Source organism: Drosophila innubila (genome assembly GCF_004354385.1).
Source record: "Drosophila innubila isolate TH190305 chromosome 3R unlocalized genomic scaffold, UK_Dinn_1.0 2_E_3R, whole genome shotgun sequence".
Lineage (NCBI taxonomy): Eukaryota > Metazoa > Arthropoda > Insecta > Diptera > Drosophilidae > Drosophila > Drosophila innubila.
The window spans coordinates 23,363,703-23,377,636 of record NW_022995380.1 but is presented as its reverse complement, the minus strand read 5'-3'; the positions used below and the strand labels follow the sequence as shown (position 1 = coordinate 23,377,636).

General features: G+C 40.9%; 6 protein-coding genes across 9 annotated transcripts; 2 read left to right on the top strand and 4 right to left on the bottom strand.

The window, feature by feature from the left end:
* The first annotated feature begins 57 nt into the window (after positions 1–57).
* Positions 58–3,250, top strand: LOC117790259 (dipeptidyl peptidase 3). Of its 2 annotated transcripts, none has more exons than XM_034629622.1 (4): positions 58–175; positions 847–1,156; positions 1,224–2,115; positions 2,180–3,250. In XM_034629622.1, exons 2-4 carry the CDS (start codon positions 881–883, stop codon positions 3,178–3,180), a joined length of 2,169 nt encoding a protein of 722 aa, XP_034485513.1. In that variant the 5' UTR covers positions 58–175; positions 847–880; the 3' UTR covers positions 3,181–3,250. The 2 variants fall into 2 exon arrangements, with proteins under 2 accessions (XP_034485513.1, XP_034485512.1); XM_034629621.1 differs by lacking the exon at positions 58–175 and adding an exon at positions 613–749 and having other exon boundaries at positions 841–1,156.
* LOC117790260 (luciferin sulfotransferase) lies at positions 3,210–4,369 on the bottom strand. The gene is made up of 2 exons (XM_034629623.1): positions 4,005–4,369; positions 3,210–3,940 (listed from the first exon to the last, which is right to left on the bottom strand). Exons 1-2 carry the CDS (start codon positions 4,337–4,339, stop codon positions 3,325–3,327), a joined length of 951 nt encoding a protein of 316 aa, XP_034485514.1. The 5' UTR covers positions 4,340–4,369; the 3' UTR covers positions 3,210–3,324.
* Positions 4,370–5,371: 1,002 nt separating this feature from the next.
* On the bottom strand, positions 5,372–8,927 carry LOC117791732. The gene is made up of 5 exons (XM_034631600.1): positions 7,665–8,927; positions 7,279–7,427; positions 6,219–6,498; positions 5,678–5,971; positions 5,372–5,582 (listed from the first exon to the last, which is right to left on the bottom strand). The coding sequence occupies exons 1-5, from the start codon at positions 8,463–8,465 to the stop codon at positions 5,502–5,504; spliced, it is 1,605 nt and encodes a 534-aa protein (XP_034487491.1). The 5' UTR covers positions 8,466–8,927; the 3' UTR covers positions 5,372–5,501.
* Positions 8,928–9,636: 709 nt separating this feature from the next.
* LOC117791690 (ADP-ribosylation factor-like protein 3) lies at positions 9,637–10,673 on the bottom strand. The gene is made up of 4 exons (XM_034631508.1): positions 10,466–10,673; positions 10,272–10,412; positions 9,969–10,205; positions 9,637–9,907 (listed from the first exon to the last, which is right to left on the bottom strand). Exons 1-4 carry the CDS (start codon positions 10,610–10,612, stop codon positions 9,773–9,775), a joined length of 660 nt encoding a protein of 219 aa, XP_034487399.1. The 5' UTR covers positions 10,613–10,673; the 3' UTR covers positions 9,637–9,772.
* Positions 10,674–10,688: 15 nt separating this feature from the next.
* On the bottom strand, positions 10,689–12,082 carry LOC117791688 (ADP-ribosylation factor-like protein 3). Of its 2 annotated transcripts, XM_034631507.1 has the most exons (4): positions 11,947–12,082; positions 11,314–11,442; positions 11,122–11,253; positions 10,689–11,061 (listed from the first exon to the last, which is right to left on the bottom strand). In XM_034631507.1, exons 1-4 carry the CDS (start codon positions 11,947–11,949, stop codon positions 10,786–10,788), a joined length of 540 nt encoding a protein of 179 aa, XP_034487398.1. In that variant the 5' UTR covers positions 11,950–12,082; the 3' UTR covers positions 10,689–10,785. The 2 variants fall into 2 exon arrangements, with proteins under 2 accessions (XP_034487398.1, XP_034487397.1); XM_034631506.1 differs by having other exon boundaries at positions 11,122–11,442.
* LOC117791687 (RCC1 domain-containing protein 1) lies at positions 11,919–13,557 on the top strand. Of its 2 annotated transcripts, XM_034631505.1 has the most exons (5): positions 11,919–11,995; positions 12,073–12,305; positions 12,367–12,895; positions 12,957–13,032; positions 13,105–13,557. In XM_034631505.1, exons 2-5 carry the CDS (start codon positions 12,212–12,214, stop codon positions 13,528–13,530), a joined length of 1,125 nt encoding a protein of 374 aa, XP_034487396.1. In that variant the 5' UTR covers positions 11,919–11,995; positions 12,073–12,211; the 3' UTR covers positions 13,531–13,557. The 2 variants fall into 2 exon arrangements, with proteins under 2 accessions (XP_034487396.1, XP_034487395.1); XM_034631504.1 differs by lacking the exon at positions 11,919–11,995 and having other exon boundaries at positions 12,060–12,305.
* Positions 13,558–13,934: the final 377 nt, after the last annotated feature.

Sequence of the window (13,934 nt, the reverse complement as noted above, 5' to 3'; positions counted from 1 at the left end):
AAATAGCGGTCGATCATTGACAATAGTCAACCTTGCTATAAAATAGCTAGCTTGGCAACAGTGGTTATGTTATACCGGCGATAGTCTTCCATCTCTAATATATATATCGTTCATCTCTAAAGACAACTTGCACTTTTTCAACATTTTTTTTAAGTTTGCATTTGTTTTTGATAAGGTACGTACGTATTATTTATATTACTGTTTGCGCTAGAACTGTTGGGGCAATATGATTCTTTGTTCTGCATTTATCGTTTTCGCGTATATGTATGTATCTGAGATGCGAATAATCGCAAAGCCTTCTGGAAAGTACCTGCATATACACATACGCAATGTATGCTGTGAGTGCGTTCCATCTGTGCAAACATACTTTCGTTTTTTAAGTAGTAAATCTGCTTCTCCACGTTATTAATAAACTCACATTCATGTTTCATTTATGTAGTTGATATCATTTCGAAAAAAAAATCATTTAACATTTTACAGCTGGACAACCGTCCGGCCTTATGACGTACACACATATATTTGATTGTTTGAGTGTATATTTGCATCGCAGAGTTTTTAGTAAAATAAATCAAAATTTAATCATAGTCAAAATTCTCAGTCATGTTGCTAGGTTGGAAAATTCTTAGATGCTGTCAACTAGGCCAGCTTTGCCAATTACGTTTACGTACGGTCAGTAATTTCACTGTTGCCCAAGAATTCAAAAAGCGAGCAACGCGTCTTCCAAATTACAGTCAATTAAGAACATCAGCTGCATTTTCAGCCGTACCTTACAGGTATTCCATGGGTTTTTCTTTTTATTATTAATATTACTTATGTATATCTATCTGACTTTTGTGTTAATTGCAGCTCGAGTATAAATTTACCACAGCCTAGTTCAAACATGGCCAGCAAAACATCCCATTTCGTACTGCCAAACACGCAGCCAATTGCCGATTTGGATTGCAAGAGCGCATTTCAAAATCTAACGGATAAGGAGAAGCTGTATGCTCACTACTTTAGCAAGGCATCGTGGGATGGTGGCCTTATCGCCCTCATACAATCGAGTCCCGAGGCACCTCTTATTTTCTCGCTCTTGCATCGCATTTTTGTTGCCGAAAAACCTGCCGAATTAAAAGTTAAAGCATTGGAAGCTGGCGCGTCCGAGGAGGACTTTACTGTGAGTATCTAAAATGCTGATAATTGTTAATAATAATCATATTAATTATATATATTGTCTATTTCAGGCATTCCTTGTTTACGCTTGTGGTGTGTTTGCCAACGCTGGAAATTATAAAGGCATGGGCGACAGCAAAATTGTGCCTAATCTGACAGAGGATAAGTTTGAGGCAATTGTACGCTCTTCGGCTGCCTTTAAGGATGAGCCACGTGTGTCGAAAATCTATGAAAAGGTCAAGGGACTCGTTTATGCTCTAGAATCGCGCAATGAGATTCTTGGCTTTGCCCCCAATGGCATAACCACCTATTGGTCCGACAACTGCACCAAGGAAGATTCCGAAATCGTCAATAATTGGCTGACATCGAAGCGCATTGAGCCATACATGTGTCGTACGTTTAAGATGATTGAAAATGGCAAAACCCTCTACGATATTAAACTGGGATCGGTTGCCGAATCCAACAAGGAAGGTATTACCTTACCTGTAGAGGAATTCAATGGAAATAATTTCCGTGTTACCCGCGGAGATTACCAAACGTTGTTGAAGCGTGTCAACGAAAACTTGCTTGAAGCTAAAAAGTATGCAGCCAATGAAAACGAAGCGAAAATGATTGAGCACTATATTAAATCCTTTGAGGAGGGCTCGCTGGCCGAGCACAAGAATGGCTCGAGATGGTGGATCAAGGACAAGGGACCTGTTATTGAGACCTACATTGGTTTCATTGAAACATACCGTGATCCCGCTGGCGGTCGTGCTGAATTTGAGGGATTTGTTGCCATGGTAAACAAAGAAAGCTCGGCGAAATTTGCAGAGCTGGTTGATCGCGCTGAGAAACTTGTAGAGTATTTGCCCTGGACGCAACCCTATGAGAAGGACTCGTATTTGAAGCCAGATTTCACCTCGCTGGATGTACTGACCTTTGCTGGAAGTGGTGTACCTGCTGGTATCAATATACCCAACTGTAAGTATTATTAACTATCTACAAATAATATTTATTCATAGTGCAAATAAATATATTTTTACAGACGATGAGATTCGACAGGATGAGGGCTTCAAGAATGTGTCATTGGGCAACGTATTGGCCAATATTAATCGCAAGGATCCCATACCTTTTCTTTCCGGCGAGGATCAGACGCTCATGAAGGAGTACAAAGTGAAGGCCTTTGAAGTACAAGTGGGTCTGCACGAGCTGCTTGGCCACGGCAGTGGCAAATTGTTCCGCATCGATGAGAATGGTGTCTACAACTTTGATGTGAAAGAAGTAAAGAACCTCATAACGGGTGAACCTATTACCAAGTGGTATATGCCTGGCGAGACATACGACACGAAATTCGGTGCTATCGGCTCATCATATGAGGAATGCCGTGCAGAAGCTGTCGGTCTTTATTTGTCGTTGCAGCGAGACATACTCGAGATATTTGGCTTCAAAGATGCTGCCGAACAAGACGATATTATTTACATCAATTGGCTGAGTCTGATTTGGAATGGCATGGGCGTTGCCTTGGAAATGTACAATCCCAAATCCAAGCTTTGGATGCAAGCGCATTCACGTGCACGTTTCGTCATCATGAAAGTTCTGCTCGAGGCTGGCGAGGACTTTGTTACCATTAAGGAGACTGAAGATGGCAAGAATCTGTTGCTCACATTGGATCGCAGCAAGATCCATACTGTTGGCAAGAAAGCGCTGGGGGATTTCTTGACCAAACTGCAGGTATACAAATCCACTGCCGACATTGATGCCGCTTCCAAAATGTACGAACACTTCTCGGAAGTCAATGAGAGTGGTTCTCATCCCTGGGCCAAGTGGCGTGATATATGCTTGGCCCACAAGAAGCCCCGCATCATTCTGGTCCAGGCCAACACTTCGGTCAATGATGGCAAGGTGGATTTAAAGACTTACGATGCGACACACGAGGGCTATATCCAGTCATGGGTCGATCGTTATCCAACCACCGATATTGATAATGTGCTGGAGGAGATTGTTGAGAAGGACAAAAAGTATTTCCCCATTGCATATTCAAACTAGAAACCGCCTCGAGAGTTTACATTCATGTATATTCTGAATATATATATTAAAGATCTTTAGATATTTTTAATGCTTGATATTTTGTGACTAAGTGACGTAATTAATGAATTTTTAGGTTGTATTAATTGTATTTCTTAAATAGTATTAATTGTAATCAAATGTTAAGCCACTGCCCCGCAAGTGCTCCTCGCTCCAGGCATCGAATTTAGCGGACATTTCGTCGCTCATGTGATTTTTCCAATCGCCAATTTTGCCATTACGTATGAATTTCGTTTCTCTCTGGGGCAGAATCTTCTCCAGATTGATGGCTTCATTGCTTCTCATGCTGTCGAACTGCAGGTGATCGCAAATACGTTTCATGGATGTTTCGTTGAGCAGCTGGGTAACGTTAAGGAATTGAGCACAGCGTCGGACGACGGCGGGCAGATCGTTGATCATGTCCTCGTATTTGATAAATAAGACATTGTCATCATTGCTGCGCTTCCAGAAGGGCAACACGTGCTTCCAGTAGGAACCCATGGGCGTATGTCCGCCCAAAAAGAGTTCCACAAATTGTTCAAAGTCTCCGTTGATGCCATGCAGCAATTTGCAGTAATGATAGTAGGAGACACACAGATCTTTCGGATTGCGTGCCGTATAGACGATCTTTGGCTTGACACTTTCAAATTGTTGTGGTAGAAGTGGCCAGGAGAGATGTGATCTGGCATAGCGTGGGCGTGGCAGATTGCGCACTAGTTCCACCGTGTTACCAAAGGACTCGCTGTGAGTTGCAGATAAATAAATAAACGCCAGTGACCATATATTTAATAGGATTCTATACATACGCCACCCACTGATGGTGATCCGTGCTAAAGAGTGCCGAGAGCTCAATCATGGGTGAGCGCTGTGTTAACAGCTGCTTGGCCATCTCATAGTCCAACTGATGACCCAACAACCAGACCATTTCCTGTGCCCAAGTAGAGCCGGTTCGTGGATACGACACCATCCAAACATCATCTTCATAAATGGGCAGTTGCCTTATGGATTCCCCCAGTTCCACATACTTACGGGGTATAATCAGTTGATCGGGCAACACTTCCACAAAGCAATCCTGCGCCGGAAATATAGCATTTGTGCGACGCACAATATCCGCATCCAATTCCCTATAAATGAGCTGCATTTCGTTCCTTCCGTTGCCCTCAGATGGCTGCAGTCGACTGACTCTGACTTCGACTTCAAAGTGGAAAGTGAGCCCAAGCGTGTGGTGAAAGTCACGAACAGAAATTCATCTCAGTTTTTCCGCAACTTGAACCTGTTTTTGTTTGCCAAACCGGCTCCATGCAACTGCATGGAGAGTAGTGCATTAATTGTCGATTTTCTGTGAGCCAACTAAAGCTTTTGCAGAATTGCCTAACACAAATATGTATACTCTCTTTCAAAAAGTCAAGCTAATAACTTTATTTTGTATTTTTTTCTTAAGTCTAATTATATACCATGAAAGTTGCTTCCCATACCAGCTAGAGTATTTTTATAGGTATCCTTTATTGTTTTATAAAACAACTTACTCAAATTTCAAATTGGTAAAATATATATTTTTTGTCATAGTAAAATTAGAGGAAGAAAATTCTACTTTATAACAAAGTAATTGTACTCTCTGGCAGAGTAATTTAACTTGAAAAGTTGCACAAATCTTTAATAAAAAGATCATGCAAACAAGCAGTTTGTTAGAGTTTATTAACCTTATAAACATTATTCTTAGAAATATCTATGGTTGATTGTAAGCAAATTTCAAATTAGATTCTTTAAAAAATTACCACCTTTCTATCGGCTTCAAATATAAAAATTATTAACAACTTTTGAGAAAATAATACAAAATCTTCTTCAAAATTTTGGAGGTTTGCAGGCATGATATATATTTACTGTTAAATACTTATTTTTGCAATGTTCATTGACCTTTAATTAGCCGAATGAAAGATAATCATAAACATCAATGTAACTGAAACCTTGGCATTGTAAACAAGTTTTTGTTAATTAGTTTGTTAGTATATATTACATAACATCTAATATTACAGTTATTCGAATTGGATAATACAGAGCCAACAGTTTAGGTTAAGTTTAAAACGTAATTTATGAGTTTGCCCTTTTTAAATAATGGAATAACGGAAAAAGATATTGTTGCCCTTTAAACAATCAATTAGTCAACGAAATAAAATTACCAATTAAATTAAAATTTATTTGCAATTCGTAATACTATGTACACTTGAAATCTTTATCTCGATTACAACTAATTCGTCTTAATGAGCACTCTTAAGAATCGGCTGTTAGCAATTTTTGGGGCGACTCTACAACTCGTTGTGTACGTATTCCGTGGTCACCTTCGCCTCTCCCTCATGGAAGCCATTGCAGTCCACTGGATATTTCACCTGTTGATTGCATTTTTTGTGGTTCCACAATAGTAACGGTAACAATTAGAATCGATCGAGATATGTATGTTTGTGTTAGACGGATGTGGACTCACCTCGCAATTATATGGCGCATTGATTACACCAAATAGCGTCCAGAATGGTGTACCGGTTTCAGTGCTAATGAAGATCGCTGCCCCCATGCTCCCGATCTTGACAATTTTCGGACTGACGCCGGCAATGAGACCGCCAGCCGAAGATGCTGCTGTCGATTGTTGTCTAGATTGATCTTGTTGCTGTTGCTGGTCTAAAGCAGCTGCATTTAGTTGGCAGAGCACATAACGATCGCATTGCGGCGACTTGGAGATGTATCTATAGGCGCGATGTACTTTTAGCACTGGCTCGATAACCTGTTTGATGTTGGTAGATGTTGAATGTTGAATGTTGGATTGTGGGTTGGAAATGGATGCGTGCGCCATGAACACAAAAAGAGAAAATTGTAGCGTAATTAATTTAATTTGTGTTATTGCCTCGTTGGTTTAGTTTTGTTATGTTGTTAGTTTTTTTTTTTTATATTTTTTTCGAGTTGTTATTGCAATTGTCGGTTTGTTAATTGCCCGACAACCCAATTCTCTGGAATAAGAACAGCTTGCTTACCTCCAGATTGAGTGTATCCGTTAATCTATCACTGATCTCGGTGGCATTGAACTGCAGCAGACCACGTGCTTGGCCCAATTTGAGCAGCTCCTTGGCATATCCAACAGCTGGCTTAACATATTGACGCGAATCGATTTTCACATTCAAATGATGCTTGGCTACGTGGTTCAACAGATTTGATATAGTTTCGCTTGGTCGCTGTGGATCGAAATAGGTTTGCTTTGGATAACCTTGAGACTTTAATAGGCCGTTAAACATGATTTGCGCCGTCTGGAAATATCTGTGGTGTGGTGGAAAGTGGCCAAAAATGTAAAGAAAAGAAGAGAAAAATGACAATTGATGAGCTTATAATGATGACACAGCATGACCAAGTGAAAGGGCTTTGCTAGAAAGTGGAAGTTATTTCTCCTCGTTGTCTAATCATAAAAGTAATAATAATAATAATGATGATGATGATGATGATGATGGGGCGTATACTTATGCCAAATACGCATACTTATACCGCATATAAGTATTTAAATTCATGTTGACCTAAATAGCTAGACTTTAGCTTGTACCTTGCCTTTGGCCCATTTGCAGAGGCAAAAACCGGTTTCGAAATGAACCGTACTGTCTTGTTCTGGCCATAGCTTGTTTCGTTTATTTGTTTATAGTATGCATGAAGCCAACAACTTTGTAACTGTAACAGACACACACACACACACAAGTCCAGGGTTTGGAATTGAAATTGGAATTGGAGTTGGACTTGCGACTGTTTTGTTGACCAGTCCGATTAACAGCCAGATTCTAAAATGTGCCAGCTGCAAAAGTGTGTCAAAAGGTAAAGCAAGCTACAGTGTGACTTCAAACATGTTCGATGCCAAACAGGTTGCAGTTAACGGTAACTCTACAGGTAGCAACAACAACAATCCGACAATCTAAGAATCAGAATCGTATCACAGCTAGGTGCTAAACTGTTTTTCAAAACCGTTAGAAAAGCAGAACGTGATCAAGAATTAACATTCATGGATCATCCTCACGATTTTGGTTCTATACCACATAAATAATTCTATGCACATACCTCAGATAATTATCGGGATTAGCCAAGTAACTGGCCCAATCAGCCAGGTACAAAGTGGCCGACTTGATCCAGCGACGACGGAAGGATTGATTGTTCAGCGATTCAAAGAGCTTGTCATAATCCACCTTGCCATCGCGTCCCTTGAAGCCCTAGAAAAGGAGGATAATAGAGTTAGAAAATTCATAAAACTTAAAATTCAATACAATATAATATCATATTATTATAAATAATAATAATGGCTAATCAGCTAATACTCATTACTAAAATATGTACTTAATAAAATACTATACACGTGTATATACTTTATTGAAATTACGAATATATTTTTCATTTAATAATATGGTATGGTATTGTTTTTCGAAGAAAAAAACTTTAAGAATATTTACCTTCATAATCTTATTAACTCCAGATTTTTCGTATAATGCATCCGCCAGCTCCGAGTTGGAAAAGTGATCCCAGAGCACGTGCAAATGCTCCAGGAATGGTGGCAGCACCCAAGCATGACTCTTGTGGCGTTCCTGTGTGCTTTGACCCTCGGGACCAGCAAAGGAGCTAACTGCCTGCATAATCAGTGGCAACAAGTTCATGAAACCATTCTCGGACTCCGGCTCCTCGGGTAGCGATCTCTTCTGCTGATTGTGTTGAGCATGGTGGGTTGATTTCTTCTCGCCGCCACCTTGAGTGTTCATAAAGGCGGATGCTACTTGTAGAATGGTGTCCAGACCAATGCCAGAATCGGAACCAGCTCCATTGCTGCTGCTGCGCTTCTGTTGTGCGCCAGAATCCTCGTCATCACTTTGGGTGAACATCTCCAGGACATTGCCAATGATGGCCGGGTCAAAGCCACCGCCGCCGCCACCACCGTTGCCGCCACGTGCATTGTTGGCCAACAAGCTGCCCAGACCGGACAGGATTTGCATGGCGCCACCGCCGCCGCCGCCTCCTCCTCCAGCTTTACCATTGGCCTGCATGAAGCTGCCAACCAGGGAAGCGATGCCCGCCAGTCCAGCGCCAGCACCGCCACCACCACCACCAGCAGCAGCACCACCGCCATTCTGATTACTCAATGCCTCCTGTATGAACATGGAGGCCATGTCCAGCAGCGGATTGGACTCCTCCTCAGCCAGATGGCCATAGGGCTGGGCGCAGAGCAGCGCCAGCACAAACAGAGCTCGCTTCATATACATTTATGGGCAGGAACTTTCACAATCACACACTTGAGATACTTTATATTTATTTTCTACTCTTTTTTTGTTGTTGTTGCTATGTTTGCTTTGTTACTGTAGTTGGGCCAATTAAACAACGCAGCGACGAAGACGAAAACGAAGAAGAAGAAGAAGAGAACGGCGACAACAACAACGCGACGGACGCTTCACTGCGCAAAACGACTTTGAAAAATTGCACGCAAATGGCAAAAATCCGTTGATATTTATCTTTTTCCTCTTCTTATGAATTTGAAGAAGGAATTCCGAGCCGCAAACACAGCCAGCACAGCCGAAAACTTTCTTTCTTCTGTGGCACTGAGTCAGTGTGTAACACTTCTTAAGCCGACTTCCAAGTGTCTTGTCTCGTCTTGGCCCGGCTACAACATGTTGCAACGTCTGTTCGACTCTCCCGAACTCAGCTGTGATCATACGCTCTCTCTCCGTCTCTCTTTCTCTCTCTCTCGCTTGGCATTCTTCACGCCTGCGCTGTCCACGTCAGTTTGCTGCCCGCATACAAATTCACACACACTTACACATTTACATGCATATATGCATTTGTGTGTGTGTGTCTGTATCAAAAAATACTTTTGCGCTGTGTTCTTTAGACCTGTTGCTGTGGATTTAACTTTGTTTATCTTTCTACCCACTTTCTTTTTACACACGCTCATTGTGTCCGTCCCTCTGGCTCTCTGGTCAAAGTCAATGTTTCCCTTTAGCACTTTATGCTAAATTCAACCTACGTGTGCTTATGTATGTATATATGCATTCTATATACACATGCATACATACACTTATAAGTGTTCACAGATTTGCAGAAAGTTGTTTTATTACGAATTTGATATGTGGGTGAAGTGACAGTCACCTTCTTTTTTAGCGGGTATTAAAGGGTTTTCAGATAGATTTAAACTTGAAGAATTACGCTAATTTACACCAAGTTTTTAAGGCATTTTTTTACATAATAATAGTTTCTTTAGAAATTCTGAATTAAATCCATACTTTATAGAGCTAAGACGAACAGTTTTCAAATCCTTTTTTTATTTTTTGTTTGCTGCAAATTAGACAAATAACAACTTAAAAGAGTATTCAATCTTCTTTTCTTTGTTATATACAAATTTCAACCTTAATTTTTACTTTTTTAATGTATATTCAGAAGTAAAATGAATGCATAACATATTTTATTTATTTTTCAGTCGTTATTCTCTCTTTGGATTATTCTGATGTGTGCCACGGCCCATTTCCAGTTTATTTTTGACAAGAATAGATTATACTGTGCCCGATGCATAAATTAATTAAGCGTCCACCATGGGTCGACGACAGTCTAGTGGACATATCTGTCCAAAAATGAATGTGGGATTTAATATTTTCTGAATTCGACTTGGCGGCTGTTGTTGTTTGAAGCTTCTATAGATCCACTCAATGACTTTCTGTGGTGTTATAAGAAATGATTAGAAATTAGTTAAAATATGAGATGATCTTACTACTTACAAAGGAACCATCGCCTGTTAATGTGGAGATTTCCTGTATCTTCCAGGCACGACCTTCCAAACGGTTTAAGCCCATTAATTCAACAATCATGGAACTGGACAAAGCACCGTTCATATCCTGTTTGTTGGCCAACACCAGCAAAGGCACCTGGGACATCCGTTCATCCAACAACACATCACAGAGCTCGCAACGTGCTTCACTCAGACGCGACACATCCGTGCTATCGATGACAAAGATCTGTGAAGCATTTGGTTTAGCTGGGAACTGGGTTAAGATTTGAAATAAATGACTTTCTGCTCATACCAAGGCATTGGTATCTTGGTAATAGGTGTGCCATGACTGACGCATTCTCCACTGACCGCTCAAATCACGCATACGTACTCTTATATTCTTAAATGCCAAATTCTTCTCATTTACACGAACCGTAGGGTTAGTGTGCCTTAACTTGAAAAAAATATAAAAGTTATCTAATAAAGACATGCTTATATGCAGCTTACAGCCTCCTCGGTTTCCATGCAAAGACGCCCGGCCAACGTGCTCTTGCCGGAATTGTTTAGGCCCAGGATAAGCAAGTTAAACTCCGGCGTAGCCTTCGGTCGGAACTTACGGATCCGCGTAGTGACATTCTTGCAGAATTTGAGCATTTAAGATGTGTTTTAAATTTTTCTGAAAATTTGAGAAGTACCTAGGCTACTACTAAGATTTAGATTGAGAGTTAAATTTATGTTCTTAAATAATTAACAAAATATGCGCGTGTATTTCATAAATTATAAAATTTCTGTAATCTTACAAAAGCGTAACTAGATAAACGTAGAAACTATTTCTTCATATTTTTGCACACCCAATCCATGCCTTCCTTAAGGCCAGTACCGTCTACAGCAGTGCAAGCCTTGATCTCCCAGGTGCGCTCCTCCAGACGCACCAGACCCAACCCTTCGGCTACTTCAGAGGCGGTCATGGCATTGGGCAAGTCCTGTTTGTTGGCAAACACCAGTAGGGGCACTCTCTTCAATCGATTATCCATAAGCATCTCAAATAGCTCACTGCCCGCTTCAGAGAATCGTGTTCGATCCGTACAGTCTATAACGTAGATCTGTAATTTCCAAATGTTATATAATTACTTATTTTTTATTCACACTTAATTAGAAATTACCAAAACATCAGTATTGGCAAAATAATTTTTCCAATAGGGTCTTATCTTCCACTGGCCTCCAATGTCCCACACATTAAGTTTAAAGCCATCTGCAGCCACGGATTTAATGTTAAATCCTGCTGTGGGCGTCACCTGTGGATCAGTGCAACGATTATTAGGAAAGCAAAAACGCATCTGTTCTATGATACTCACCGTTGTTATATCCTCCGATGCTAGTTGTTTGAGAATTGTTGTCTTGCCGGCATTGTCCAAACCAAGCAGCAATATACGTGCTTCCTTCTCCGGATTTGGTCGCAGCTTTCGCAACAGCGATAGTAGACCCTGAGAATTCAAATTGCGATTATTGGCGGCAAAATATATGCAGTCGATACTATCGTGATTGCTGTAAGCTTGTATGGTAGTCGATACGACTATCGGCCACTCAAAGTTCGATGACAGCATTTATTAGCAATTGTTATAACATTGTCTGTTAAGTGACCAATTGGAAATTAAATTTAAACTTCATTAGGCATTTTAGCTGCCCTCCAGAAGATCTTTTTTATGAACAACACACAATGTTTTGCGAAATGTAATCAAAAAGTACGATGTATTTTGAATATTGCAAAACCGAAAAAAGTTGAGTAAACTGTTATTAACATAAGCGCAAAATGTTAAATTTTGTTTTTGTGTTGTTTATGTTACTTCATTATCTGGCAACACTGGTTGTCATAGTAACCAAATTTAATAAACAAATTATATTTTCGTGTAATAATAGTCAATTTAAATAACATTAATTGGTATTCATAATCGTTTCGTGATAGTAAACTTTTTCGCCAGTTAACCTACCATTTTGTAACAACAATAAACACGAATGCGCACAAGGATCAGTTCAATTGTACGAGCCCAGCACTTGGAATTTTAACACGATTTGGTAAAGTTGATTAAAAACTACCACCGACAACAACATTACAGGTGCAATGCTATGTAGCAACTAAAAGTCGGTCGACCAAACAGAGAATAGAGCAACAGCCGCAGGTAGCGGGGCGTCCCCCACCCCCCACCTGTGCTCGTCGCTGCGCAACCGCCGTCAGTCGGGACGGACGAGCGGAAGATGAGACAGTTACTATTTACGGGCTTCAATGCATTTGGGCAACACAATAGCAACAACACTGGCCGCACATCCGGTCGGGTAACTGCCTTAACCGGTTCGTAATTGAAACAAATCACATACCCAGAATATTTACTAAGTAAATCCTTAAATTATAGAAATACATGTTCCGGGCAATGAAAATGACAACTTAATAATTGCACTCAGTTGGCGTTATACAGCCTATGCTGTGGGGAATAAGATATGGCTGATTGGACTGCTCGAGTCGACGCCGGGGGAATGTCTGGAACTGGAGGCTCCCATGGCTATAAAGGCTTTAGCCGCCTGTGATTTGCATTGTTTGGTGCTACTGCAAAATGGAGATCTGTTCAAGCTGCCAGTTAAGTTGAATGCCAAACTACAGCAGATCAGACTGGAAACACCTGCAACTCCTGCTGCCACAGCTACCAAGCGGACTATATTTGGCACAGCCAAAGCACCTAATGAAGCTTCTAGTGCTATCACTCACATTGCCTGCGGCTCATACATTAATGTGGCCTTTAGTGCCGGGAATACCGTCTATAGTATACCCAGCTGTCTGCATCAGTTTCCCCGGCTCCAATGGAGGCTGCAACAGTTGGTTTGCGGCCAGGAGCATGCGCTATTGCTCAACGGCAATGGAGACGTCTACACCTGGGGCAATGGGCTGTAAGAGGAACTATCTTCATTCATATTAAGTCGTATCTATATTTTTGCCAACATTATACAGCCGCGGGCAATTGGGTCAGGCGACACTTGGCGTGGAGGAATCGCCGCAACTGGTGGAGGCGCTGGCCGGCATTAAAGTAATAGATAACTTTGTGGTTCTTATCTCTGTCTGATTATTTAAATAATCTATCTGCCAACATTCTTTTTAGATAACTCACATTGCCGCTGGTGGCTGGCACAGTGCGGCAATCTCCGCATTTGGAGATCTCTACACTTGGGGTCTTAATTCCAATGGGCAACTGGGTATGCGTGTCATGAAACCCGCTGGTTTGCTTAAGGAGCCTACGGTTTACCCCCTACCCCAACTACATGATTTGCCTGCATGTTGTGGACCTGACGATGATGCTGATCTCTGCGCGCCTGTTCAAGTATTTGCTGGTTCACGTCATACATTGCTTTTACGTCGCTGTGGACGGCTCTGGGCCTCCGGCTGGTGCACGCACGGACAGCTGGGCAATCAGTTGCATAAACAGGCGTATTTGGATGCCCTTCAAGCAATATACGATGGGTGCAACGACAGTGAGTATAGTGTTACCTGTGGCCCTTGGTCCACTTTAATTACGGTGTTCAAATAAATGTTATCTATAAACAATTTTTATACTTAAATATGTAACTTGTTGACGTTGTAAGAGGGTTTATATACATATGCTATTTATTTTAATTTGTGGCAATTTTAAAAATTTTATGATTTTTGGATACATTGAATTAAATAAAATTTGATGACTTCTCCCCCTGTGGCACAACGAACTCACTGCATTCAGAAAAAAATTCACCTTTAGTTTCGAATTAAAAATATTCATTAAACAATTTTTTAATTGCGCGCCGTTGGCAATTTTTTGAACAGTTTTGTTGCCACAATTTTAGACCGTGTGTAAACTTGAGTGCGAGAAAAAAAGACCGATAGCTTGAACGTCTGGCAACCTTTATGGGTGAACAACGGTTATGCTCTTGCACATTTGAAAGCTGCCTGCTATAAAAT